We start from the raw sequence: 14,004 nt of genomic DNA, 5'->3' as shown, positions 1-14,004 counted from the left end.
GTACACATCAAAGTCTGTAGCCAGACAAGAGCCATGCTTACCTGTAATCATATGATTTCTGGAAAACATAATACAGGTGTTTGTTTGGCTTTGTTAGATAATTTATGTTATAACAACCTCTTTAACTTATTAGAATATACATACAGGCTGATTTTAACCATTAACTCATGAAATATTGACATGATGTTCAAGAAGATACGACTTTTTATCTGTTTAGAAATAGTTCTCAAGCTATTGTAAACAGGTATAAGTACAGTTTACCTTGTAAATGACACACTACACTAAAAGGCATATAATATATGAATCACTATGTATACCATATTATCAAGAGCTTGTAATGTTTACCTAACTGGCCTTGGCAGTTATGTTATTCCATTATGTAATATAAAATCATGATCATGCAAATAATTTGTGATCTGAGGAAAAGTACATTCAAATATTATAAACAGATTGTCCTTTCAGTTAAGCAATAAAATGTAGAAAATTTCTGAATTCATATGAAAAGTTAAGACATGAAAACTGACAGATTATATCAGTATAACACAACTAGCATTATGATGTCATTTGTTTAGCATTTTGATTTCTAAGTCGATGCAGTCTTCACAAAAAACCTCAAAAACCTTGTTACAAAGATAGAATTAGGATTGATATATAATGTCATATTTTAAAAGATAGTTATATGATAAGTAATTCAAAGACGATTTTGTTAGTAACTAATTAAAGTGACTTGCATAAATTGGGGAACACAAATAATGTGTGGTAATATGTCATCCTCATTTTTGAAACATTATTGTCATCTTCCAGTCTCCAATATATACAAGTATATTATGCAGAGCTATTACTCATTCTAAGTGGTAAAAGTATAAGTATTATCAATTTGAATATATTTTTCTAATGGTTATTTTCATAACCATATACTAATTACAACTTACAGATTCCAGAAACAAGTCATTATACAATTCAATTTCCACTAAAAATGCAGATAAAATGGTAAGTATACAATTAATTTGCTGATGACATAACATGTCTAAAAATTATTCCAGACTCACATGTGATTTATTAGCTTCTTTATGGCATTCTTAATATCTCTATTTCTCAGTGTATAGATGGCTGGATTCAGGAGAGGTGTGATGACTGAGTAAAACACAGCAAGAAACTTGTCAACCCAAGTGATGTTGACTGGCCACAGATAGATGAAAATGACAGGCCCAAAGAATAGCACAACCACTATGATGTGGGATGTACAGGTAGAGAGGGCCTTTGATGAGCCATCTTTAGAGTGAAGCCGAACTGTTAATAGAATGTAAGTGTAAGATATCAGCAAGAGGATGAAACAGGTTGTTGCTAAAACACCACTGTCAGCATTGATCACGATTCCCAGGGTATCAGTATCCGTGCAGGCTAATTTCATCACCAAAGGAATATCACAGAAAAAGCTGTCTATTACTCTAGGTCCACAGAAAGGTAGTTCCAAAATCAGGATCAGTTGACTCATGGCATGCACAAATCCAATGATCCATGATATCAAAACAAGCCAGATGCACTTCTGTCTGTCCATGATAGTGGTGTAGTGTAGTGGCCTGCAGATGGCCACATATCGGTCATAAGCCATTGTTACAAGAAGTACCATCTCACCCCCTCCAAAGAAATGTACACAGAGGATCTGGCTCATGCAGCCCCCAAAAGAAATGGTTTTATTATCTTTTAGGAGGTCTATGATCAGTTTGGGAGTAGTAACTGAGGAAAGGCAGAAGTCAATAAATGAGAGATTAGCTAACAGAAAGTACATGGGAGAATGGAGATGATGATCAGTGATGATTAAAATCACAACAAAGAGGTTGCCTACCACACTCATCAGGTAGAGGGTAGAAAATGGCAGCAGGAAGTAGGTCTGTAGTTCCCTTGAGGTACAAAGTCCCTGAAAAATAAACTCAGACACCACAGACTGGTTTGTTTCTTCCATTTAGTACACTGTGCTTCAATGGGCTGAGAGAGACAGAGTCTAATTACGAATTCCTGAAAGAGAAACAATAACTAAATGTTCAGAGTCAAGTGAGAACAATATACAAATTATATCTTAGCATTGTATCCAGTCGAATTTAAAACAGCTTCCTTGCATTTGCATATTCATTTTAATTGGAGAATTTTCCTGAATTAGGACAAATTACACATCTAAGACATAATATGTATAGGTATGTAAATAAGTAAATTGTTTAAAAATATCAGAACCAAATATTCTGTCAAGCTTTAAATCGACCTTTTGGGTATGGATTCAGAGGTAATGTTTTGCAATTAGTATCTGAGACATATTTTCAGCCTCTTTATTTTACTGTCATAATTCTAGAATGACAATCAATTGACATATTTTAAGCATACACACAAAATTACCTGGCAGAAATCTATTTTTGACTATATCTGAACAGATAGAATTGAATCCAGTCTACTAAAATGTGTGAGAAAAAAACGGTTCATCAAATAAATTGAGAATACACATGCCAAAGACAAGTTTTTAGCATTATATCTTTCCTTGAACTTTGGACTTATCCATTGGAGTGTATCTCTGAACAAGCAAGTATCACTATGCCTGAAGGATCTTACCTATTGTCATATGCTTACAGCCATTCAACTCTAAATCCTGAAATTTCATATAATAGTTTGAATAATTTATTCATGAAAGCTGCATTTCCTACCTCTGTACCTTTCTGTTTCATTTCTTCTTTTTTTTCCTTCCTTGAATCTCTCCCTTTATTTCTCATGAGTTTTCTTCCTTAATCTTAATATCTGTACATTATCATACTATTTTTAGGTTTGTAATTGGAAGACTAAAATGTCAACACATTAGGGGATGTTTTGTAATTTCCTTGTTAAGTACTTGAAACATTATATGTTGGTAATAATAATGTTTATTGATTTGCTGTGTCAATTAGCACTGTAAAGTAGTAAAACTGTAGTGCATAATGAGGTTTCTCTAATTCCAAATTACCAATATCACTTCAAGATCATGAAATAAATGATAAGAATTTTGATTTTGAGAAGTCCAAGAAAAATAATGACATTTGTAAAGCAAGGCACTTTGCTGTTTAAATACAAGTACAAGTAAGTAAAAGTGACCAATTTAAGTAGTCAAAATCATCAGGATTACATAAGGTTCATTGTATTGTGGTCAAAATTGAGCATACTTAACTGAATATCAATGGCATTTTCACACATCTGTTTTTAAATTTGGTGAATTTATAGTGAATTATGATTATTCTAATCTGTGTCACTATCCTCTCTCTCTAATTTCTAATAACTATTTCCCTAATGTATTGTCTGTATCTTGAGAAAATAGAAGGTCCAAAAATCAAAAGATATCCAGATAACATTAGAGTAAGTTAAGTGGCCTGTGAGTAAAATGCTTTTCTGTGTTGAGAGACTTGGAAGTTTTAAGTTATTCTAAGCGAGCATTATATGTGAGCATATAAAACTGGTCTATGTTTCTAAAGGTATCAAGGACTACTTGGAAGGGAAGATTACAATATTTTTGTCAAACACAACAATTAAAAATTACAAATGCAAGACTCACTATAAACTCATGAAGAATTTAAAAATATGTGATACTAAAACAAAGAAACAAATCTTAAGTTAGTATTATGACAAAAATTGAAAATATAGCAGCTAACTTGCAGTACCCATGCTACAACAGTCACCTTATAAAACAGGTCTTCTTTTTAGCATGATGTTTCCTCCAATTTTCCCTGGAATCTGAAACTCTCACATTATTGCTTCTGCTATGATCAGTGTTGCTGAAATGTTTCACCTCAGTGTGACTTATATACACTGAGAAAAGTCATGTCTGCCTTGGAAAGTTTCCCATTTTCCACATTAAATGGGATCATGTAGTGGGATAGCATTTTACTTTCATAGTCTTTGGGGATTCCTAGACTCTTTCTTCTCTTGAATTGGATACAAGAGCTCAATAGTAAAGAAAAAGTATTTCTTCAATATTACAAATATTTTGTAAATATAAGTTAGTATTCTGTATGTGTTATGATAGCTCACAAGTTAAAAGATGAAGCACATGGGGCAGTGAGATGCCATAGTTATTTTTTTTTATTTTTTCTTTCTTTTTTATTTTATTTTAGTTTTTAATAATTTAATTTAATTTTACATATCAGCCATGGATTTCCCTGTTCTCCCCCACCTTCCCCCCAGCCCCTCCCCTCCATTCCCATCTCCTCCAGGGCCAAAACTCCCCTGGGGATTCAGTTCAACCTGGTAGATTCAATACAGGCAGGTCTATTCCCCTCCTTCCAGGCTGAGCAAAGTGTCCCTGCATATTAGATGCCATAGTTATTAAAGTCACTTTGTGACAAGCCTGATGACTTGAGTTAATCTTTGGGATCCACAGGGTGGGGGGTTAGAACCCACTCACTCAGCTTTCTTCTCATCTCCATGCATGTACTGTTTCATGGGTAAAAGTACACATGTAGCCATGGCTGCATTCATGATGCATACACCCACATGAATAAATATAATAATTATTTGGAAAAGAGAGGAAACATGTCTGTAGTTTTACAATTCACATGTCCATTTAGACAATTATCTTCATACCTGTAAATGCCAACAAAGACAGTTTTTCTTTCTCACTCTCTTTTGATACATTACAATCAACCCTATAGTCTAATTTTAGATTGTGCAATTTGCTTTCATTTTCAAATTTATTTCATTATATATACTTAAGGGGAGCACTGTTATGTTTTCACAGACACATATACAGTGAAATTGCATATTAGTACTTTATAATGAAACTGTGTGTGCTAAAATTACTTAAAATCTCCTTTCAACTTCTCATCACATAATTCTACTTCATTAAATATAGTTTTCATTCCATATATTTTAAAACTAATTTATTTTCAAATCTGCGTGCAGTTTTCTAGAGAAATGTTATTATATATGAAAAGTAGCTTTTTTTTTTTTTGGTTTTTGGATACAGGGTTTCTTTGTGTAGCTTTGGTGCCTGTCCTAGATCTCGCTCTGTAGACAAGGCTGGTCTTGAACTCATAGAGATCTGCCTGGCTCTGCCTCCCAAGTGCTGGGATTAAAGGCATATGCCATCACTGCCCTGCTGAAAGGTAGTTTTATAATCAAAGTAATTATAGACCCCAAATGTGCTCTTAATATTTTATATAATAAATCTATTACAGGTGTTTCCCCAAAACATATTTATTAACTACATTCTGTAATATATTTGTTATACTTGTAATAACCTCCAAACCCTTATGTATAATCCTCCATGTTCTCCTTCAATTCTATGACTTCTTTTTTCATTACTTAGTGCATGCACATGTATTTTATCCATATATATGTTTCTATATATATTTATAACCTCAAATATAATTTGCTCAGTCCATACAATGCTAGTTGTATGTATGTTTTTCTGACTTTTTGTCATGGGACAACTAATTGGTATTGCCTTCTCTGGGAGGAGGTTAAAAGTCTCTCACTCCCAGCTGTAGCTGGAGACTTTCTCTCCAGCCCCTGCCAAGCCCTGTTGGTACAACAACCCACTTATAAAATAAACACACAGACACCTATATTATTTAAACTGCTTGGCCATTAGCTCAGGCCTACCATTGTCTAGCTCTTACTCTTATATTCAGCCCATATCTATTAATCTATATTTTGCCACATGGCTCGTGGCTTGCCTGCACCTTACATCTTGGTTGCCACGGCGGAGGCTGGCAGCTCTCTCCCCTGCCTTCCTCTTCTCCCCATTCTCCTCTCTCTTAGTCCCGCCTATACTTCCTGTCTAGAAATGGGCTGAATATAAGAGTAAGAGCTAGACAATGGCAGGCCTGAGCTAATGGGCAAGCACTTTAAATAATATAAGCGTCTGTGTGCTCATTTTATAAGTGGGCTACCAGACTACTGGGGCTTAGTGGGACCTGGAGAAAAGCTCTCCAGCTACAAATGGTGCCCAACAGCTCAAGTTACCACCTTAAACCTGAGAATATTTAATAACCAACTCAAAATGGAGCTAAAAACAGCTTCCTAGTTGTCTCTCTTAAGTTGGCGGGTTCTAGGCATGTGGATTTGACCAGCAGTATGGCAGAAATGAGGCGTCTGTAAGCAGCACATTACTGCATGGTGGATTTAGCCTTTGCTAGTTAAAAAAACAAACAAACAAACAAACAAAACAAAACAAAAACAAAACAAAAAAAACAAAAAAAAACTGGCTCAAATGATACACCCTCACAGACTTCTCCATAACCCTAATTTTTTTATGTCCCCATAAGATACAGTGCCCCCCTTTAGCAGGAAGTACTAAGAGAAACTATGCCCAAATTCCCAAATATATCAATCTGGCTTTGGAGATGGAATTGGCTCACTCCATCTCTAAATCCCAGGCATATTGATAAAAAAAAAAAAAAAAAGGTTAAAAGATTCTTGTGTCCCAAATAAGAAGAGCCCTCTGGTGTGGGACAGAGAAAAAACAATATTTTTATTTAAAACAGGTTGATTACAAATGAAATCTCTTTCTAAAGAGGAAAAGGGGATATGATATTGATATAATAGGATGAAAGGGTAGATCAATGAACTTTTAAAGAGCAACTTGTTTGAAATGTTTTACATTGGTATAGATTTTAGTTTATTGATACAAGTTTAAATGTAATTTTGTTATACTGTATATATATATTTCTACTCTCATTTGAGGTATTATGTTTATGTAACTCATTTAGATTGTAATGGATAATTAAGAAATACAGATCAATTAGTCTTCTATGATAGTCAAACTTATAGTCATGTTAAGTTTTCTAGGTATACATAGATATATTTCAGATAGACAGGTAATCTTCAAACACTTCAAAGATCTGCAGAATATGGCATTTAAAATATTTTTAAAATTTAGACTTTCTGGACAGTGAGACATGTCTGCTCCTGGCAACACCGATTTACTTCAGATAGGAGGATGGGCATTGAAGATACTTCATATGGAATTTATCTTCACCTTGGTAAAAATAGCCATTTGGACAAGAAACTGTTCTTGCCTGGACTGCTTGATCAACTGGACATGCAGGACCCATAGAAAGGTGACCACTGAACTTTGCTTGACAAAATAGTCCTTCAGGTTCCTGCTTCACAGAGGAAACTGCCAGACATTCTACAGGACACTGAGAAAAGTGACTGAGAGACTCTATCCCTGTGGGCTGAAGAAAAATGCCCCAACTTTACAAAGGAACATTAGGTGACTGTCCAGGCTACCTGCTGTCTCTGTCTACCCTGCAAGACTCCCTAAAGTTGCTTGCATCCTTCTCCCATTTCTCAGGTAATATTATATCCTTCTGAGGTCTTTGATGTAGATGAAGACTAAATAGGTACAATTTTCCTTAGTTATGATAAAAGATAAGTTAGATATGAAACCTTAGACTCATAAATATAGGATAGATAGAATATTTTGTTTAATTTTTGCCAAAACAAATAGACTAGATATTGTAACTGTAATTCTTGCTTGATAATGGTTCTGTTATATATAATTTTACTATGTGAAAGTTAAAACTTTCCTTTTTAAAAAAAAGAAAAGGGGAAGTGCTGTGGGTGATTGATTGGTGAATAAAACACTGCTTGGTCAGTAGCCAGGCAGGAAGTATAGGCAGGACTAAGAGAGAGGAGAATGGGGAGAAGAGGAAGGCAGGGGAGAGAGCTGCCAGCCACTGCCATTGCGAGCAAGATGTAAGTTACAGATAAACCACAAACTATGTGGCAAAGTATACATTAATAGAAATGGGCTGAATATAAGAGTAAGAGCTAGACAATGGTAGGACTGAGCTAATGGTCAAGCAGTTTAAATAATATAAGCGTCTGTGTTCATTTTATAAGTGGGCTACTGGACTGGGGCTTAGTGGGACCTAGAGAAAAGCTCTCCAGCTACACTCAGCTTTACTCAGTTGCATATATATATATATATAGTGTGTGTGTGTGTGTGTGTGTGTGTGTGTGTGTGCCTCATATGCTTTTCCCCATCCACTTTGGCCTCTATGATTGTAGCCTTTATTCAGCTTTTCTTTTGGGCAGTCAAGGCGGAAAGATTTTAAACGTGCATTTTGATATCACACAATCTCATAGCAAAGTCCAAGATTCCCTGGTTCTCACCATATTATGCCCCCTCTTTTGTAATATTCTCTGAGCCTTAGATGTGGGTGTGCTTTGTAAGGTGTCCATTGGGACTGGGCTCTTGATTTTATGGGAAGTGCTTGGCACTGCCCATGTAGTATGACTGATGAGCAATGGAAGGTGCCCCTACTCTTCTTTACAAAAGCAGTGTGAAAGTTGTGAGAATCAAAGCAGAAGATGCTCTTTTGTCTGTGCCTTAATGCTCTTTATTATTATTTTTAAATCAGTTTTTAACAAGTTCTTCTATGGTTTGATTTGTCACTACCATCTGTAGGGTCTGAACCTCCTGAACAGTAAATGATTCCAGTGACTTCATTAGATCAATCAGTTTCTTGTTTTCATCATTCATTTGCAATTCTAAAGTTTTCATTTTATCCATCAGTGTTGTTTTGTCACCCTTAGAAATTATCTGTCTGTCACGTACATTGCCTTCCAAAAGTGATGTTCTATCTGACAATTTCTCATAACTAATTTCCATGGAATGAAGTTTTCTTGTCAGCTTCTCCTTATTACATTTCAAGGAGTGGATTTTTCCAGCTGATTTCTCATTATAACTTTGCAAAGTCTGTATAATTTCAATTAGTTTCTCATTTTTGGCACTGTTATCAAACTATTTTTGAAGGATATGATATGATTGCCAGACTAATAGTGACTGTGGCTAAAAATATATACGTCCTAGGTAGGTCATATATCTCTTCTAAAATTCCACCCATTGAAGAAATGAGAAAGTTTTTAATTTCCTGCATAATATTATCCACCATTTCCGTTGCTGAAGTTTACAAACTGTAAAAAAAAAAATTTAGTTAATTTATTTATCAGTTTAAAGTATGAAGTTATCAAGTAATTTACCTCAGATAAGATCTTGGAGAGATTGTCCTATGTGTAAGATTCTTAATCAGGCAGGTATGGATGGCTGGTTCCTGTGATGTAATGACGATGTTTGGCCAGCAGGTGTCAAAGATGTATCACCAAAGCAGGTCCTGGGACTCTGTTGGTGGACTCAGGCTTGTGCTATGCAGTTGTCCAACCTTTAAGCTTAAACAGGTTTGAGAGAGCTACAGGGAACATTTTTTTTTTTAAGTGCACAGGCACCTTTTTCTCTAACTCAGTGCTCTATCCGCTGAATGTGCATACTTTTGGCCATGGCTACAAGCACCAGCACCGCTGCTGCATCTGGGGGAACAAGACAAGCCAGTGAAAATGGTTGGCGTGGAGGGGACCACTGGACCACCTGGTTGGGCCACTGGCTGCAGAGCACAGGCTGGAGGCAGCCACGTGCAGCTAACCACTGGCCTCCTGGGCTGGGATTCAAGCTAGGAGTGAGCTTGTGCTCCGCTCCTGGGTTGAACTGGACAGGTAGTTCAATGTATCAAGGGCACAGTCTTCCCAGGGTTGTGGGGGCAGGGAGGGGTACACAGCTACAGCTGAGGAATGCAGGCTGGGTGGGACAGGCACATAGCCATGGTATATGTCTAGTGGAACAAGAATTTCTGGCCTCTGTGGGTGGGGACGTGGAGCTGCTGCTTTCAGGCTGGAGTTATTAAGGTAGCCCATGTGGACAAGTGGGCACTTAAAAGACCAATGGGGCTGTGGGGACGGCCCATCCACATATTGGGGGACCATATAACGTGAGTATTACACTGATGCCTGGGAAGAAGACTTATTAAGGTATAAGATGGGGATCATACACTCACAAATACAAAATGAAGTGATGCCTTTGCCTCTCCCTTTGTCAGGGAAAGACAGGGGAAAACCCCAGACTAGTTTGCCAAATCCTGTGTCAAGAAGCCGTCCATGTGCAAGAGAGCTCATAATCCCCGCTCTCTTCCCTTTCAAGAGGTCATGTAGGCATTACCGCCTTGCCTCTATATAGCCACCTAGCCCAAGGTCATGAATGCAGTGAATACCCACTACACATTCATATATTACTTCTTTAGAATTATTAGCCACAAATTACTGAAAATTTATAAACTGTTCTATTCTGCAATTTCTTCCAGTCTTCTACTTAGGATCACATTTATACCAATGTTATGTTTATCCAATTGAGAAGGCCATTGTAAGGGAAACAAGGCCCCCCCCACTAGCTCTGCTAATTGTAGATTCAGTGGAAAATACTGCACTCTGCCCCCACGCCCCATACCAGAAAAGTTAGCCCATCATGCTGTGCTAACAGGATTCTTGCAGGATGACTGCCTACAGTTGTGCTTGCAAGATAAATTGCTTGAGAAGAATGCTTGCAAAATAACCCCTTGCTAGATAAGCTTGGAATTTGTTTACCCACCCAGACTCTGGGAAAGACCAGGGAGACATCTAGTCTCCAGATGTCTGCACTCTCGATGACCCTGCTCCCCTGCCCTGGTAGAACTGCCTCATAAAAGGCCTGTGAGCCTTAAACTCGGGGTCACCAGTCATTTCTCGCACTGGTGGCCCACGAGCTCATGTTAATAAAGCTTCTTTTGTGACCCGATATCTGAGTGAGGCTCTCTGTTTTGGACGCCGACCCTAACATTTGGAGGTCCCACCGAGATTGGTAAGGACAGTGGTGAGTCGGCGGGGAAGCAGCTGTTCAAGTGGCCTGTGAGGACACTTGGACGGTGGGGGACAGACGTGTCCTGAACCCACAGGCTGCAGCTCTGGAGGACGCTCTGGAGTGTGGGGACCCTGGGACAGGGGCCCTGTCTGATTCCCTTTTGTCTAGGAGATTTTTCAGATGGCCTGGGCCAATAGACAATCTTTTGGTTTCATTTTCCCTACCATTTTGCCCGCTTGTCTTGTTTATGTATTGTGTCTCGATTTTTGTGTCCTTCTGTGTCTGTTTCTACTTGTTTGGAATGGGACAGTCTGCCTCCACTCCTTTGTCCCTAACCCTCTCTCATTGGTCGGCAGTGACGGACCACGTGTCAAACCTGGTGGTTTGGGTGAGGAAGGGAAAGTGGCAGACTTTCTGTTCGTCTGAATGGCCCACCTTCGGAGTCGGGTGGCCAGGAGATGGTACTTTTGATCTTAATATAATTAGAGCAGTCAAACAAAAGATTTTCACTCCAGGTTCGCATGGACACCCGCACCAGCAGGCCTACATTTGGGTATGGGAGGATCTGGTGACTGACCCTCCTAAGTAGGTCCGACCCTTCCTGACTGCTCCTACAGCACCTTCACTAACTTTTGCTCCAATTCTTGCGACCAAACCTTCCCAATCGACTCCATTACCGACTCCATCCCCTCCTCAACCCCCCCTTACCTGAATCTCAGAATGACCTCATTTCATTTGCCTTAGACTTCCCGCCACCACCGCGGCCGCCTCCCTATCGGCCGGAACCACGACCTCCAGCAGAGACTGGGCCCGAGTTTGTCTTGGTCTCCCCGTCAGGTCCAGCACAGGGAACCTGCCAGAGGAGAGCAAGGCCCCCCGGATGAGGCACCCCCGGCTATCACACTGCCTTTGCGCCCCATTGGGGGAACGGTCCATGATGGGGCCGGGGGTGACATGCCCGCTCTCCAATACTGGCCCTTTTCCTCCTCTGACTTGTATAACTGGAAAAATAATAACCCTCCATTTTCTGAGGACCCCTCCAGATTAACAGGTCTCTTAGATTCCATCATGTATTCCCACCAACCTACTTGGGACGATTGCCAGCAGCTCCTGGGGATCCTCTTCACTACTGAAGAGAGAGAGCGCATTCTCCTGGAAGCCAGGAAACTAGTCCCTGGGCCAGATGGGCGACCAACTCAACTCCCCACCCTGATTGATGAGCGCTTCCCATTAAGACGACCAACCTGGGACCCAAATACCCTGGAAGGTAGGGAGCATCTGTCCCTCTATCGCCAGACTCTAATGGCGGGTCTCAGTGTGGTGGCTAGAAGGCCCACTAATTTGGCTAAGGTAGGTGAGGTTCTTCAAGGGCCTGACGAAACCCCCTCTGCCTTCCTCGAAAGGCTCATGGAAGCATACAGGAGGTATACGCCTTTCGATCCACAGTCTGAAGAACAGAAGGGGCGGTAGCGATGGCCTTTATAGGACAGTCAGCTGTAGACATAAGACGCAAGTTACAGAGATTAGATGGTTTGCAGGGACTGAGTTTGAGAGATTTAGTTAAGGAAGCAGAAAAGGTTTATTTTAAAAGAAAAACTACAAAAAAAGAAGCTAGGTTAAAAAAGAGAAAAAAAAAGACAAAGAGAGAAGTGGCAAAATCGAAATTTATCACGGATCCTGGCAGTGGCAGTAAAGGACAACTCAGGGCCTCGAGGCAGAGGAGGTCGCCCACCTTTAAAGCCTAACCAATGTGCATACTGCAAGGAAGAAGGTCATTGGGCCCGAGAGTGCCCCAAAAAACAAAGAGGATGAGGCCGGTCAGTCTTGGCCCTTGACGACTGAGGAAGTCAGGGTTCGGAACCCCTCCCCGAGCTCTGGGTAACCTTTGAAATGGAGGGGATCCCAGTCGACTTTGAAGTAGATACGGGGGCAGTCTTTTCAGCAATACAACAACCACTCGGGCCACTATCTTCCCGCAAGTCTCTAGTCCAAGGGGCCAACGGGAATAGAGAGAGACCCTGGACCACTCAGAGAACAGTCAACTTGGGGAAAGGTACTGTGCAACATTCTTTTTTGGTCCTCCCTGACTGTCCTGCGCCTCTCCTGGGGAGGGATCTCCTGACAAAATTAGGAGCCCAAATAACTTTCACTGCCCAAGGACCTGAATTAAAGTTTGCCCATCCCCTGGTCGGGGACCTCCACCTCCTCACTTTAGAACTCCCAGCAACAGAGAAATATCGGCTGTATGGGACCACCATCCCCGCGGCCCAACTGACTATGGTCCCCACAGGACTGGGAAATGAAAAATGGACCCACAGGTTCCTGGAGGCTTGGGCAGAGACGGGGGGACCTGGACTGGCAGTAGAACAGCCAACCCGTTGTGGTCACCTTAAAACCCACAGCAGTTCCGTCTCGGGAAAGGAACCCCTTTGTCTGGCAAGAGAAACACCAGACAGCATTCGAGATGCTGAGAAGGCACTCCTGTCGGCACCTGCCCTCGCCCTTCCTGATGTGAGTAAGCCCTTCACCCTGTACCTCCACGAGAAAAAGGGGGTGACGGTTGGTGTACTAGCGCAAGCTCTCAGACCCTGAAAAAGGCCCGTCGCCTACTTATCCAAACGACTCGACCCAGTGGCTAGAGGGTGGCCCACTTGCCTCCAGGCAATGACAGCAGTGGCTACTTTGGTGAGAGACGCCGACAAATTGACTCTGGGGCAGCAGCACCTGACCATCATTGCTCCCCATACGCTAGAGAGCATTGTTCGCCAGCCGCCTGAACGATGGCTGAGCAATGCCCGGGCCACCTATTACCAGACAATGCTACTAGACCGAGACCGCATCACATTTGGGCCCCCATCCCTATTAAATCCGGCCTCCCAATCTCCCCGGAGGAGGGTGAGAATAAACTAGTCCATAACTGCTAGGCCATCCTAGCCGAAGAGACCGGGGTCCGAAAGGACCTAACAGACCAGCCTCTAGCCCACTCTGATCTGATATGGTATAAGGATGGCAGCAGCTTCCTGAGTGGGGGGCAGAGAAAAGCGAGAGCAGCCGTAGTGGACAAAAATCGGGTAATTTGGTCTAGTAGCCTCCCAGAAGGAACTTCAGCCCAGAAAGCAGAACTGATAGCACTCATGCAAGCTCTCACCATGGCTGCAGGAAAACGGGCCACAATCTATACTGACAGCCGGTATGCGTTCGCAACAGCGCATGTGCATGGGGCAATATATCGAGAGAAAGGGCTACTGACATCGGCTGAAAAAGAAATCAAAAATAAAAAAGAGATTGAGGCCCTATTGGAGGCTGTAATGTTACCCCAA

General features: G+C 40.7%; 1 protein-coding gene across 1 annotated transcript; it reads right to left on the bottom strand.

The window, feature by feature from the left end:
* Nucleotides 1-1,045: 1,045 nt before the first annotated feature.
* On the bottom strand, nt 1,046-1,963 carry LOC118582820 (olfactory receptor 4K3-like). The gene has a single exon (XM_036185931.1). The coding sequence runs from the start codon at nt 1,961-1,963 to the stop codon at nt 1,046-1,048; it is 918 nt and encodes a 305-aa protein (XP_036041824.1).
* Nucleotides 1,964-14,004: the final 12,041 nt, after the last annotated feature.

Source organism: Onychomys torridus, chromosome 4 (genome assembly GCF_903995425.1).
Source record: "Onychomys torridus chromosome 4, mOncTor1.1, whole genome shotgun sequence".
NCBI classification, from domain to species: Eukaryota; Metazoa; Chordata; class Mammalia; order Rodentia; family Cricetidae; genus Onychomys; species Onychomys torridus.
This window is presented reverse-complemented; position numbering and strand designations above follow the sequence as displayed.

Bases quoted from the DNA above. Each gene is read 5' to 3' on its own strand.
- LOC118582820 (XM_036185931.1), bottom strand. From the start codon at position 1,963: ATGGAAGAAACAAACCAGTCTGTGGTGTCTGAGTTTATTTTTCAGGGA.